The following is a 15,028-nucleotide window of genomic DNA, read 5'->3' on the forward strand; positions in this document are numbered from 1 at the left end:
ACAGATTATAACAACAACTTACCTTTACATTCTCATATAAAGGTTCGGTCGACTCAGCATCAGATGCTATACATCTGTCATTATCAGGTCTGAAATGATTCATCTTCAGCATTAAAGAAACAGAGAAAAAATTGATACAATAAATAACTAATGATTATAAACTCACTATAAAGTCATAACTCTTAGTTATTGATGAGGCTATTGATTAAAAAAAAAAAAAAAAAATTCTCACCTGAGTATCAAGTGTGTTTTTTCTCTTTTTCATCCTGCTTCTCCTTAAAACAATGAATGTGTTACATAAAAGAGTAGATAATTAATATGTTACATTATAACAATATTAAACATGCATTTCTTGCATTTCTTTTGATATTATTTCTTTGGTCAATACCAATTAAATTTGATTCCTAAGGTTTTCCAACAAAATTAAATATGTCCAAAAAGTCAATCTTACAACTATTTTTTTTATTCCTGTACTGAAGTTCATATCTGTAAATTTAACACATCTTACCAAATAAGCATTGTTATGATAACTGCAGCTCCACAAATCACACCGACAGATATGTACAGTTTTACCAGACCTCCTGCAACAGAGACAAGAGAGTAACACATCTGAACAGATTCACTTCAGAAAGAGTAATATAAATATATGAGCTGTTCTACCTTTAACAGTGACAGTAACAGCGTCTGATCTCTGCGATCCGTGTTGATTGTGAGCCTCACAGTAGAAGCGTCCGCTCTGTAGTGCACTGAAACTCTGTCCAGATCCAACAGCTGAGCTTTGAGTCTCCTTAAACCAGCTGAAGTTCAGAGCAGGAGGGTTTGAATCACTGCTGCAGATCAGAGTCACTGAATCTCCATCCACTATTACACCAGATCCATTTACAGACACTGAGACATTCCTGGGAGGGTCTAAAAACAATCACCATATTATTAAAGACCTCTAATGCATAAACATCTAATAAACTAACAAATGACATGCAGAGTCACAGCATCAGAGTATTTCTCTCCATGTACATTAATGGATCTGATGATACAACTGTTTATCGGTCATCTTTGGCAATATTGCATTATTTGTAAGGTCTCAATTCACAAGCTGTAGTAAGATACTGTGCAGATCTTAATGTCAAGATATGATACGTCCATTATACTGTAAATTAAGTTGATTTAATATGGTGTTCATTGTGTGCATTATAAATTATCATACTCTTAAACTTATTACCACAAATATGTAAGTATTATGATGTAATACAATTGTTGTTATGATTATTATTGAGTTGATATAACATATTATAAGGCTTATTATAATGCATTATGCATTCATTATAATGTCTTAAGAATACCTCTATAATGTATTATAAATAGAAAGTGTTACCAAACCATCTAATAAACTCACACATGACATGTAAAGTCACAGCAACAGAGTATTCCTCTCCATGTTCATTGATGGATCTACACTTGTATTCTCCACTGTGATCAGAGCTGATCTTTGAGACGCTGTAGATTCTTCCAGATCCTACAAACATTCCTCCTTTAAACCAGCTGATTTCTGCAGGAGGGTTTGCATCACTGCTGCAGGTCAGAGTCACTGAATCTCCCTCCACTATTACACCAGATCCATTTATAGACACTGAGACGTTCCTGGGAGGATCTAATAACAATTGTCATATTATTAAATATCTCTTATACATTAAAACAAATACTAATATGAGCTGAAATGATAAAAACCATCGGTAACACTTTTTATGAAACCCGTATTTGTAATGCATTTATTCTTAAGACATTGTATTAAATTAATTATGCATTATCAAAAAAAAAAAAAAAAGTATGATATGTTGTATCATCTCATGAATATTCATAAGAACAGTTTTAATATATTATAATATTTACTTAATTGTGGTTATACACAGCAAAATCCCCAGTGTTAATTTAACACTGAGTGTGGACTCATATAAACACTGAAGCAGTGTTAAAAGTAACACTGAAGCAAAGTTGAAGTTAATGAGATAATTAAGAAGTTAATTAAGTTATGATTGACCATTATTGAAGACACCTGATGTTAACAAGCAGAATCACCAAACGAGAAAATCACAAATTGTGTGTCACCATTATAGTGGTCAGTGTTTTGACTTTTTACTTTTAAAGTTTGTTTGTCAAACCACGAGCAAAAATCATCGCATGTTGGTGATTATGTTTTAATGTAATCGTTGTTTGACTTGAGTCACTGAACTCATTTACAGCCTTTTCTCGAAGTAAAACCTCCATTATCGATTGTAACAGCTTTGATTCCTCAATGAAAAAGTCTGCATTTTCTATACATTTTGTAGGTATCTCTTGCAAGTGATTCAGATTTTTTTTTTATTAAAGAGTTTTAATTTTAGGCACACACAGATAACAAGAATCAGCTTATGAATCTCAACAACGGTGACATGCATATTCAGATAAACAAACCAACTCTGAACATCACAAAACTAGATACAAAATATTTACATAAAAACAGCAAAAATAAAATATAGTTAGAATAAAAAGTTAAAAAGACAGTTCAGCTCATAATTTATTCATGCCGCAATGCATGATGGGAGCCATGGATGAGTTTTTATTGTATTTTTATTTGATGGCCACCATTGTTGTGGTGCTCACGCTGATTCCTGATGTGTCTAAATGAATTTTTTTTTTACGTAGAATTTACTATTAAAAACATGTAATATTATGGCAAAAATGCTGGGTTACTTACTTCTCTTTTTCACTTAATTTATGTATGCAGGAAAGAATCCTAAACTCAGGCATTCAGGTCACTCTATAACAAATAGCTCAAATCACAATCAATGGCACACATGATTGCCTTTGCTGTGATCTGTCTGTATGATATTATTCAGTTACCACAGCCACACAAAATCTAAAGTTAATAACTGAAGGCTCAAGATCCCAAATAAAACAAACACTGACCATTATAATGGTGACATACAAATTGTGATTTTCTTGTTTGGTGATTCTGCTTGTTAACATCAGGTGTCTTCAATAATGGTCAATCATAACTCAATTAACTTCTTAATTATCTCATTAACTTCAACTCTGCTTCAGTGTTACTTTTAACACTGCTTCAGTGTTTATATGAGTCCACACTCAGAGTGTTAAATTAGCACTGGAGATTTTGCTGTGTAGCTTTTAAGAGTATGATTATTTATAACAATGAACACATTTCATGCACTTTTACAATGGATTATACTTCTCATAGTTGTAATGTATGTAATGTAATGTATTATAAGTCTCATATCTTCCCATTTTTCTGATGCTACTTCAAGCAAACAAATACAACTTACAAGTAATAATAATAATAATAATAATAATAATAATTATTATTATAATAAATTATCTCAAACATCCATCAGATCAGATGAATTTGTATATGAAACATTTGCTTTGGACTATTTTTATTATATTATTAGTTTGATTATGTTGATGGCAGTGTTAATTTCGTTGACTAAATATTTTCGTCATTATTTTCGTCACGAATATATTTTTGCCGACGAAAACGAAACGAAAACTAAAATAGAAGGCACTGATGGAGACTAAAACTATGACTAAATTGATTGACATTATCGTCAACGAATAAAGGACGAGACGAAAATAGACTGTGACGAAAATCAAATCAGCAGACGGCAGAGATGCGAGAAATGAGCAAAAGAACCGGCAAAACAGAACAGACTGCATGAGAGAAGAGAACCAATCAGAGCCTGACTTATTGAGACGTGAAGCGAAGGTTTTCAGTTTTTATGAGCTCCCGGGAAGTCGGCATTCGAAGAGGTGATAGGGACTTTAAGCAACAGCCTCTGGTGGAACGGCAACGCCATTCTGGCGTTGTATTGCGCCTGCGTGAATTTAACTGCTACTTTGTGACGTTCTAATTTAACGGTCTACTACGGGAGAACAGCTGATTTGCCGGAGTCGCTACAACGTGAGAGGTTAGGTAAATAAATGTTATGTTTTTAGACTAATTTACATCATACAATATTAAAAACTCCTCTTCTGACAAAAGATTGTCATTTAACGCCAAAAGCAATCCTTCTCTTGCTTTTTTAAATTATATATTTTTTTGGATCTCAATAAATGAATTAATGCTGCGTTGCGCTGTTCTGTTTTACCGTTGCTTAGTGACTTTTACGTTCTTGGCTACAGCGGTGTGACGGCAAACTTCCGGTCGCTGAAGCCGTTCCATTCGCAGCTGTTGCTTAAAGTCCCTACTGTCTAAAAGAGCGACAAAATGTCCACAGCTCACTTCACGTTTGACGACGAACAAAACAAAACAAAGTGTAAAGCACGCAGAGCGCTTATTCGTGGCAAGAACACAACCAATTTGAAAAGACATTTACAGACGAGCCACCCGGACATTTTCTCAAATGTAATTTTACAACGATGTTCTTTTGTTTATTGAGCTAAGCAAAATTGGAATAGTGCAGTGCGTAGATGTTGTAGCATTAAATATTACGAACTGAAAAGTACTGTAAAATAGCCCCTTCTTCAAGTTAGATGCGAGCACAATACTAATACGTAATATCATGATAAATAGCCTACATTTGATTAATACTAATGTTTAGTATATTTTATAATGTTCTACTTGTTGACAATATCACAAATATTTCTATATTAGTCATGTGAAACATGAATGTTCACATCCTATCATTATACATACAAATCTAGCAATATTGTAGTATTTAAAACATACAATATTGCTAGACAAATGAATACCTTATAAAATCTTGTTACTTTTTTTATCCACCTAGCTGCCAACTTATTAAATATTTACTTTAAATGTATGCACTTATTGTTCAGCTCAGCTGTAAGCTTTAAGGTCCTGGACCTAACTTTATTTTTCTTTTATTGATGGTCAATTGGCAGCTAGTTGTTGTTTACATTATCATGACAGTGTTTGTTGCTGCATAAAAGCTTTTGAATCGAAATAAAGACACAGTTGTGTTGAAATAAAGTTGAATTTGTGTTTTATATATTTTGTTTAAGTTTGTTTCCTATACCAGCTGTAAAAAATTGTCTAGTAAATCTGTTATTGATTTTAGTCTTATTTTAGTCGACTAAAATACCAAGCAATTTTAGTCGACTAAAATACCAAGCAATTTTAGTCGACTATAATAAGACTAAAATTAAAACAAATCAGATGACTAAAACTTGACTAAAACTAAAAAGAATTATAGTCAAAAGACTAAGACTAAAACTAAATTAAAATTTCGTGTCAAAATTAACACTGGTTGATGGAACCCTTTAGACCGCTGTTGATAGATAACTCTGCAACTATTTGTCGACTAGTGGTCATTAGAGTATTAGCATGTCTGCTACTGTAAATATATTCTAACACTTTATTTTAATGGTCAACCAACAGATAAACTGATTATACTTCAGTTTATTCTACTATACTAGATTCTACCATTCTTGTGCGTACTAATACTCTAATGAGAGTTAGTTGGCATGTATTTGCAAAGTTTCTTTTAGCTTACTGATTAAGGGGACCATGAAAATAAAATTGAATCATTTAAATATTGCATTTTTTCAGTTAGAGTATTAATCTCACATCAATTAATTGACATGAGCTCCACAGGAAACACTCAAATAACTATCAACATCTAACCACTCACAAGCTGTTGTAAGATACTGTGCAGATCTTAAATAAACAATGCCAAGATATGATACCGTCCATTATACTGAAAATGAAGTAGATTTAATATGGTGTTCATTGTGTGCATTATAAATAATCTTACTCTTAAACTTATTACCACAAATATGTAAGTATTATTATGTAATATAATTGTTGTTATGATTATTATTGAGTTGATATAACATATTATAAGGCTTATTATAATGCATTATGTATTCATTATAATGTCTTAAGAATACCTCTATAATGTATTATAAATACGGGCTTCATAGAAAGTGTTACCAAATCATCTAATTAACTCACACATGACATGTAAAGTCACAGCAGCAGAGTATTCCTCTCCATGTTCATTGATGGATCTACACTTGTATTCTTCACTGTGATCAGAGCTGATGTTTGAGATGCTGTAGATTCTTCCAGATCCTACAAACGTTCCTCCTTTAAACCAGCTGAAGTTCAGAGCAGGAGGATTTGAATCACTGCTGCAGTTCAGAGTCACTGAATCTCCCTCCACTATTACACCAGATCCATTTATGGACACTGAGACATTCTTTGGCGGATCTAAAGAGGACAAAAATAAAATGTGTAGTAAAAAAACAAACTCAGCACGTTAAAAAGTACTAATGAGTCTATACACTCTCAGAAAATAAAGTACATAATTGTACCTTTAGGGGTACAATAGCTTGTCACTGGAGCTGTATATATATATTATCACACACACAAACACACACACACTGAATTAAAATCAGAAATTACTCAATGCTTTTCGTTTTGAAAACAATGTCTAAATGTAACATATAAATGATCATCTTCTGAGTGAGTGTAATTTGCCTGAAAATCCATTGCATCTCCTGGTTTCAGTATAGTCCTCTTTTTATCAGCCTTGACACTGCATGCATTGCATGCATTCCACCCATAAAGTCAACAGCTTATTTCACTAGAGGAGGAACCAAGTCATTCCTTCCAAGTCACAAATGAGTCTTGAGTCAAAGTCCTCAAAGAGTTAAAGTTAATGAGATAATTAAGTGACTAATTAAATAATGATTGTGCATTAATGATTAAAACCTGCTGTTATTAAGAATTACAGAGGATCAGATGTTGATGTTTTATGTACCCTATGCCAAGGGTATAAAAGCTGTACCCTTGAGGGTACACTCTCAGAAAATAAAGTACATAATTGTACTTTTAGGGGTACAATACACTGTAAAAAGTGATTCTCTATATTTATTCAATTAAATTGTATCAAACATTTACAAGCAATATTATTAATTAAATTTAACACATTTTAATTAAGTAGAAATAATCATTAAAAATGAGTAGAATAAAATTTTTGGTACAAAAATACTACTCCCGGTTTGTCACAAGTTTCGGAAAAAATTTTTAGAGTATGGGTCTGTGTGACTTTAGATGGAGCGGAATTTCCTTATATGGGTCCTAAGGGCACTTCTCCTGGAAGAGCGTGCGCTCCCGTAGAGCAGAACAGAGCAGAGACATTAACTGATCAGAGCGAGAGACCAAAATGTCACAAAAGAAGTGTGTTTTTGGTTGCCAGGGCAAGACAACCCTGCACAGATTACTAAAAAAAAAAACAGCATTAAGGACCAGTGGATGGAGTTTATTTTTACAGAGCATCAACGGAGTTGTGCAAGTGTTTTTGTTTGTTCCCTGCATTTCGAAGATGCTTGTTTTACAAACAAGGCCCATTTTGACGCCGGATTTGCATATAGTAAACAACATGCGATGTTGTCATCAAACTGCACTTTCCACATGTACACCTTAAAAAATAATAATAATAATAATAAAAATAATAAAAAGACGACATAAAGTGGAACTTAATAATTTTCCAAAACCGCTAAGCAAATATATACAGTTTCAATACATACTACTTAGAGACGTCCTGCTGTAGTCGTTGATGCTGCTGCTCTTGTTAAATTTCAACCTCTGGATTCTGATTCTTGATCATAAATAAACGGCTGAATCTGACTGTTAGCCATGGTTTGTTTTGGATGATGTTTTTTTCCTCACTGTAATGTCAGTTTCCACATGCTCTCAACGCAAAAGCCTACTCGTGCTTGTGATTTTTTTAGCTCCGCCCACACGTCACGCCTCCAGTCGCTCGGGTTTTTCCAGGAAAAAATGGTACAGACTATGTTTCTCTTATAAATATAATACAACTAAATACTTTTTGGAGTTATGAAGGATGCAGTACTACTCTATAGGTACTCAATTTTAACAGGATATTGAGTGAAAACGAGCATTTCCCCCCCCCCCCTTTAATTAATAATATAGCTTGTATATTTTTGACACACTTTATTGAATAAATATAGAGAGTCACTTTTTACAGTATAGCTTGTCACTAGGTCCCCTTGACATAGGGTACAAATTTGTACCTTAAGAGACCAGTTTTGTACAGAGGTGGGAAGTCGAGGGGCCAGATTGTAAAAGTCCAGCAGCCGATTTCACCAGAGGAACTAAGTCATTCCTTCCAAGTAGTGTTGGGAAGATGAAGCCTCATGAAGCTTTAAGCTTTTCAGCCAAGTGGTTCACAAAAAGTTTAATTTCGAGAAGCACCCGGCCGCAGCCTGCAGATACCCCACACCTACTCTGATTGGTTCGATCATTTTTCATAGACATACATGATAGGAAATGTGTGCGTAGTTGGTGTAGGATGGAGAATGCTGTTTAAAAAGCTAAAAACGCTGTACAGTTTTATAAAGCCTTCATAATACACAAAAGAAGAGAGAGAAAAAAAAAACATTAGCCTGTAACTTGCATGTCCCTGAAATTGTTGTTTTGTTAAATTAAGCTGATCTTTAGGCTAATATTCGAATATAGTAAATTTATTGGGTTGATTATCCACAGTAAGACGATCAGGTCCTCAGATAGAATAATGAATTGTGAATTAAATAATTTTAGAAAATGTGATTATTTCATATCATCAGAGTATGAGAAAGGAAAATGAAGTACTGTTTTAATTTAAATATAATTACAAGACAATTATTGTTACATAGAATTATCCGTCATGCAGTTGATAAATGAAACTGCAATATTCTAATGTGTGTGCCAATTACATTTTTATGAAACTTAAAATTTTCTTTACTACATTGCAAAACTGCAAGACTTTTTCTCCCCTTTATTTCAGGAAAATATGCTGCTCCTTGTTATTTGAAAGTGAAGAAACTGATAAACTTGTATTTCTATCGGCAAGTGATGATTCTGAAAGGACACACCTGTAAACCATTGCTATAGTAACAAACACAATTTCATGATAATTGTGCTCTTATTTTAGTACAGTCTCACAGCCACTGTCAAATATTGAGATAAACTTTATAAAGTATCTATTTATATTAAATTGGTATCTTCTCCGATATACATTTTGTGACCATTGAGCAATTATTTTCAATCAGCTGGAATGAATCGGGACATTCTAAGTTTAATGTGGCTTAATGCATTAAAACAGTGTTTTTAAAAGACCAAACTCAGTAAACAAATTAAAGGGGGGCTATTTCATGCATACTGAGTTTTTTATACTGTTAAAGAGTTGTATTCACATGCTAAACATGGACAAAGTTTCAAAAATTAAGTTGTACGTTTGAATGAGTATTTTTGTTCCAAAAATACCTCTTCCGGTTTGTCACAAGTTTTGGAAAGTTTTTTTTTTTTTCGAGTATGGGTCTGTGTGACGTTAGATGGAGCGGAATTTCCTTTTATGGGTCCTAAGGGCACTTCTCCCAGAGCAATTCACTGATCAGAGCGAGAGCGAAATGTCACAAAAGAAGTGTGTTTTTGGTTGCGAGGGCAAGACAACCCTGCAAAGATTACCAAAAAAAAAAAAAAAACATTAAGGGACCAGTGGACAGAGTTTATTTTTAAAGAGCATCGACGGAGTTGTGCAAGTGTTTTTGTTTGTTCCCTGCATTTAGAAGATGCTTGTCTTACAAACAAGGCCCAGTTTTTACGCCGGATTTGCGTATCGTTTATTTCTTAAGGATGGTGCAATCCCAACGAAAAAGGGTCACGATCGTGTGTTGGAACTGCAGGCGGTGAGTAAAACTGCTTAAAATATCTCTGTGTTGTTAACTTAGCTATCGGCGCGTAAGCACATCAAGTAAACCTTGTACACCTTTAAAGAAAAAAAAAAGACGACATAAAGTGGAACTTAGTCATTTTCCAAAACCGCTAAGTGTAACGGAGGCCAGCGAGTATTGCTGTGCAGGTAAACCTCACTTCCCGGTCTCAAAAGATGCACTAGCAACAGACACTAGTGGCTGTAGCCATTTAGCCTCCTTGTTAGTGCGTCCGCCTCCCATGCTGGAGACACAGGTTTGAGCCCTGCTCGGATCGAGTGCGAGGGGCGTCAGAAAGGACCCGGGAGAGAAGGGTTCCATAAGCAAATATATACAGTTTCAATATGTACCACATAGAGATGTCCTGTTGTAGTTGTTGCTGCTGCTGCTCTTGTTCAGTTTCAGCCTCGGGATCTGGTTCTGGATCATAAATAAACGGCTGAATCTGACTGTTAGCCATGGTTTGTTTTGGATGATGTTTTTTTCCTCACAGTAATGTCACAACTTCCAAACGCTCTCAACATGAAAGCCTACTCGCGCTCGTGATTCTTTAGCTCCGCCCACACGTCACACCTCCAGCGGCTCGTGTTTTTCCAAAAAAAATCGGCACAGACTATTTTTCTCTTACTATTTCACCCCTCCTTTAATAATAAACCATTCTATTCACTGACAGTCAGATGAGTCCAGAATAAGAATGCAATGTGTTTAATTATGGGTTAAGCATTTTCCTCCCATAGAAAACCATTAGACTAAAAGGAAAACGCGTAACGTGGTGTAATGCATTAAAAACGTGTTTTAAAAAGTCCAAACTCAGTAAACATTTTTAATAACACATTTTACTTACAGACAAGCAGGTTATTGGTGGAAATTAAACGCTTTTGTGTTCGTATTCTGTGCTCATGTCTGCTTGTCTGTGAATAGAATGCTTTATTAATAATTTGTTTACTGAGTTTGGTCTTTTAAAAAAACACTGTTTTAATGCATAAAGCCACGTACTTTCACGTTAAGCATCCTTTTAGAATGTCCCAATTATTATTTAGTAAATTAATCTGGTCAAGAAGAGTAAACTTGCAGCAGCTAACATCTCTTGATTCAATAAATCAGACAAAGTGAGTCAAGTTAACAATAAAAAAAAACTGCATTGTTGCAAAACTGTACAGCGTTTTTTGCTTTTTAAACAGCATTCTCCATTCTACACCAACTACGCACACATTTCCTATCATGAATGTCTATGAAAGACGATTGAACCAATCAAAGTAGGGTATGGGGCGGGGCTGCACGCAAGACCCCACCCCAAGAGCAGTCCCGCCTGTGTTAACATTTACTATGTAACGCAATCACAAGTGTTTAGAAGCAGATTGTTTTGAATTATTAAAAGGGTCAAGAGCCTAACTAAAGCAAAGACTGATCTCCATGATGGTGGCATCATTTTAACCAATAAATAATTGGATCCTCTGTAATTCTCAATAACAGCAGCTGTTTATCACTAATGCACATCTCATTTAATTAGTCACTTAATTATGTCATTAACGTTTACTCTTTGAGGACTTGGGATTTGATTTGAGACTAGTTTGTGACTTCAAATGAATGACTTGGGAGTTAATGAGTGGAGCAAAAATATGGCAGGACTTTTACTTTCTGACCCCTGGACTTTACACCTCTGTCTGTAATATATCTGCTTATTTTACACTCGTTGGCCACCAGGTTGTATTGTGAGCAAATTAAGTTTCCAGAAATTAACCCGTTTGTTAACCATTTGGCAGAAAACCTTAATGCTTTATGAGGCTTCATCTTGAAATTAGATAATTGCACTCAAATAATAATGAAAGCTCATTGGACTTAATTTGTATAAGTTATATAAACTCAAAATTTTGTTGTAGTAAGGTGAACTTAAAATAATTGTGTTGTCAAGTTCCCAGCATGCTTTGCATCAGAAAACAAGGAAAATAAATGTACTGTGTAGAAATTATGTGTTATTTTGTGTGTTTTTACACAAGATTAAATTAGAGGGACGTAATTTCTAATGTAATTATTGTAATGTAATTTCTAATTTGATGTAATCTTAAGGGTTTCAAATATTTTTCTGAGTTAATTGAACTTGTCGGGTTTTACATTGTAGATTGTATCTTGGGGAACATAAATGGACTCCTACTGTACCCTTATTTCTGACAGTGTACTCACAGGTGACAGTGAGCTGAGCAGCAGGAGAGATGTAAGTGTGTCCATGTAGAGCACAGTTGTATCTGCCTGCATCCTCTCTTCTGACTGACTGCAGCAGGAGTTGATTGTTTCTGTCTCTTCTCTCAGTTAATGGTTGTGAGTTTCTGTACCAGATGAATGTTGCTCTGTCAGTCAGAGTGCAGCTGCTTTTACATGTCAGACTGACATTATGACCCTCTGTCACTCTCTCAGGAGCCTCCACCTGAAGATCTGAACACAACACACACATTATATCTAGTGCTGCTGTCATTCACGGATTATTATTCAACATAATGCACAGAAGAAGAGCTCAGCATCATGAGTCACCTGTGACAGTAAGAGTCACTCCTGGTTTACCAAGCCATTTATCTATATTAGTTATGAATCTGAAATAGTACATGTGTTGGTCCTTCTGTGTCACATGACTCAGTCTGATGGTGCAGTTCTGCTGTTTGTCTCCCAGATACTGAAGCCTCTGACTGTATTCAGGATCCTCAAACAGATCTGGAAATTCTTCTTTTGCTTTAACATTTATTTTGGTCCAGAACACTTTCTCGATTTGATGTCCAGTGGGGTAAGTATAAGAGCAGCTCATTATCACTGATGAGTTCTTTAGTGCACAGATGTGTGAATGACTGTAAATCACACCCCAATCAGCCATAGAAACCCCTGAAACACAGTATTCAATATGAACAAATGGACTTCAAGGCAACTCTCCCACTTTCTTGAGTGTTTCTGAAGTGTTGCAGTCACTTACTGAGCATCATAGTAAAAAAGATCAGAGGAAGAGGAGGAGCCATTCTGACAGACATCATCATAGCAACACCTACAAATAAATGTAGTTTTACAATGTGTTTGTAATATTTGTCTGTAACATTGTAATTTTTTAGAACAATACCAAGTGAACATTTAACTATTACAGTTAGTTCATTGTCTGTTTAGATGCTTGTGTTTATTGAGGTTTAGTGTTTTTGTGACCCATTGCTGTGCTGTTAAACTATATTTAAGCATACAAGATGTGATGGCAAGATGAAGCCTTGTGAAGCTTTAAGCTTTAAGTGTACATTGTAAAAAGTTGTACCGTTAAATAACAGTAATTTACTGGCAGCAGGGGTGCCTGTAAAGTACTGTTAATTTACAGCTTTCAACAATTAATTTACCTCTCTTATTTTTTTTTACAGCATTTTACCATAAATTCTACCATGGAAATTAACTCCACTCCCACTACTTCAAACACACTGTAAAACCCGACAAGTTAACTTAACTCAAACCGTTTGAGTAAACAGATTGCCTTGATTTAAACCATGTAAGTTTTAAAACTTTGCATTCAAGTAATTAAGTGATTAACTAAGTGCTGATTGAGAATTAGTGATGAACAGCTGCTGTTAACAAACATAATCACAGAAGAAAAGAGAAACACAAGAACTACTACAACTGACTTCAGACACAGCCTTAGATGAAATCAACTGAAATAAAATACATGAAATCTCTCAAGATCTGATTAAACAACCCCAAAAACAGCATCACCAGCTCCACTTATTAATAACCAGACTGACTTTATTTCTGTCAGACGTCTACAGAAGATCTTACTGAGAATGAACTAAGGTTTAGATGTTGATTTATTGTTTCATTTGAAGTTTCATTTTGTGATCAGTGTTAGCTTTAGTTGGGCTCTTGACCCTTGATTTCTGTCTTAGTCTTTTCTCTGGCTGTTATAACTGTGTGTTTCTGAAACACATTTGTTGTAACTCAAAAGGCCAGAAGAAATGCCATCAGGTGTTAACCTGTACCTAGATGTAGTTTGTTATACTTTATACAAGTGATGATAGTCATCAATTATTGAACTGCTTGGAATCAGTTCAATAATTGAAATGAATGTCTTGTTTTCTCATCAGACTAGTGTGTGATCATCATTGCTAGGAAAGTTTTTGTTTTGGTTTAAATTGTGTGTGTCTTACCGTGGTTAATACGTGCTGAAAGTGGCGCTTGGTTTTGCGTTTGACACAGCTGACTTCAATCACAGGTAATCAGGCTAATACAAAGCACTAGGTTTCACCGCGGCAGCGGTCGCGGCAACCCTCATGTGAACCCTCCTCGTGTGAAGACCGATGAGTGTAAAGACAATCGACTCTACCTGCGCGACTCCACCGAGCAAGGACACCGACAGGGCACCTGAGTATTGCTTCTCTTTTTTTGCACTCTTTGTATAGTTTCTCAAATATATCTTACACTTGTCACTATGTGCTTTCAGATCTCTACTATCACTACTAACACTCGGAGAGCACGCTATGTACGTCGCAGGAAGGCCTGTCTGACAAACCTACACCATGTCCCTCTGACCTCTACTACTATGCTCTCTATTCCAGTTGGTCTCTGGAACTGCCAGTCTGCAGTTAACAAAGCAGACTTCATTTCCTCTATTGCTACCCATTCCGGTCTCAACCTCATGGCACTGACAGAGACTTGGATCAAACCTGAAGATACTGCCACCCCTGCAGCCCTCTCTACTAATTTCACTTGTTCCCACACTCCTCGTACCACTGGGAGGGGTGGAGGTACGGGTCTCCTTATATCCAAAGAATGGAAATTTGAACTTCAGCCATCACCTACAGGTACTGGTTCATTTGAATCACATGCCATTACTGTAACCCACCCTGTTAAAATCCACTTTGTGGTCATTTATCGTCCTCCAGGTCAACTGGGAAACTTCTTGGAGGAGTTGGATGTGCTGCTATCAAACTTTCCTGAAGATGGTACTCCTCTGGTACTGCTTGGCGACTTCAACATCCACTTAGATAAACCCCAGGCTGCTGACTTCAAAACTCTGCTCACCTCATTTGATCTCAAGCTAATGTCCACTACAGCGACTCACAAATCGGGCAACCAACTTGACCTCATCTACACGCGTGGTTGCTCTGTGGACACCTCTTCAGTTTCTCCACTGCACACCTCTGATCACTTCATCATTACTGCTAACCTAGCACTTACTCCTGAAGTGGCACACACTCCAACGCAGGTCACCTTTCGACGGAACCTACGCTCACTCTCTCCATCTCGCCTATCTGCTGTGGTTTCATCCTCTCTTCCACCATTCTCTCAG

At 35.7% G+C, this 15,028-nt stretch overlaps 1 protein-coding gene across 1 annotated transcript in view; it reads right to left on the bottom strand.

Moving 5' to 3' along the window:
* Positions 1-504: 504 nt before the first annotated feature.
* The window catches only part of LOC113118924 (B-cell receptor CD22-like), a 43,652-nt gene continuing 29,128 nt past the window's right edge, over positions 505-15,028 (bottom strand). The window contains exons 2-8 of the mRNA XM_026288254.1: positions 12,686-12,754; positions 12,256-12,597; positions 11,911-12,159; positions 5,966-6,223; positions 1,394-1,648; positions 661-909; positions 505-581 (exon numbers count right to left, since the gene is read on the bottom strand). Of these exons, the coding sequence (XP_026144039.1) occupies positions 505-581; positions 661-909; positions 1,394-1,648; positions 5,966-6,223; positions 11,911-12,159; positions 12,256-12,597; positions 12,686-12,746 (1,491 nt within the window). The 5' untranslated portion in view covers positions 12,747-12,754. The remainder of the gene's footprint in view (positions 582-660; positions 910-1,393; positions 1,649-5,965; positions 6,224-11,910; positions 12,160-12,255; positions 12,598-12,685; positions 12,755-15,028) is intronic.

The sequence above is a fragment of the Carassius auratus genome, chromosome 1 (assembly GCF_003368295.1).
Source record: "Carassius auratus strain Wakin chromosome 1, ASM336829v1, whole genome shotgun sequence".
NCBI classification, from domain to species: Eukaryota; Metazoa; Chordata; class Actinopteri; order Cypriniformes; family Cyprinidae; genus Carassius; species Carassius auratus.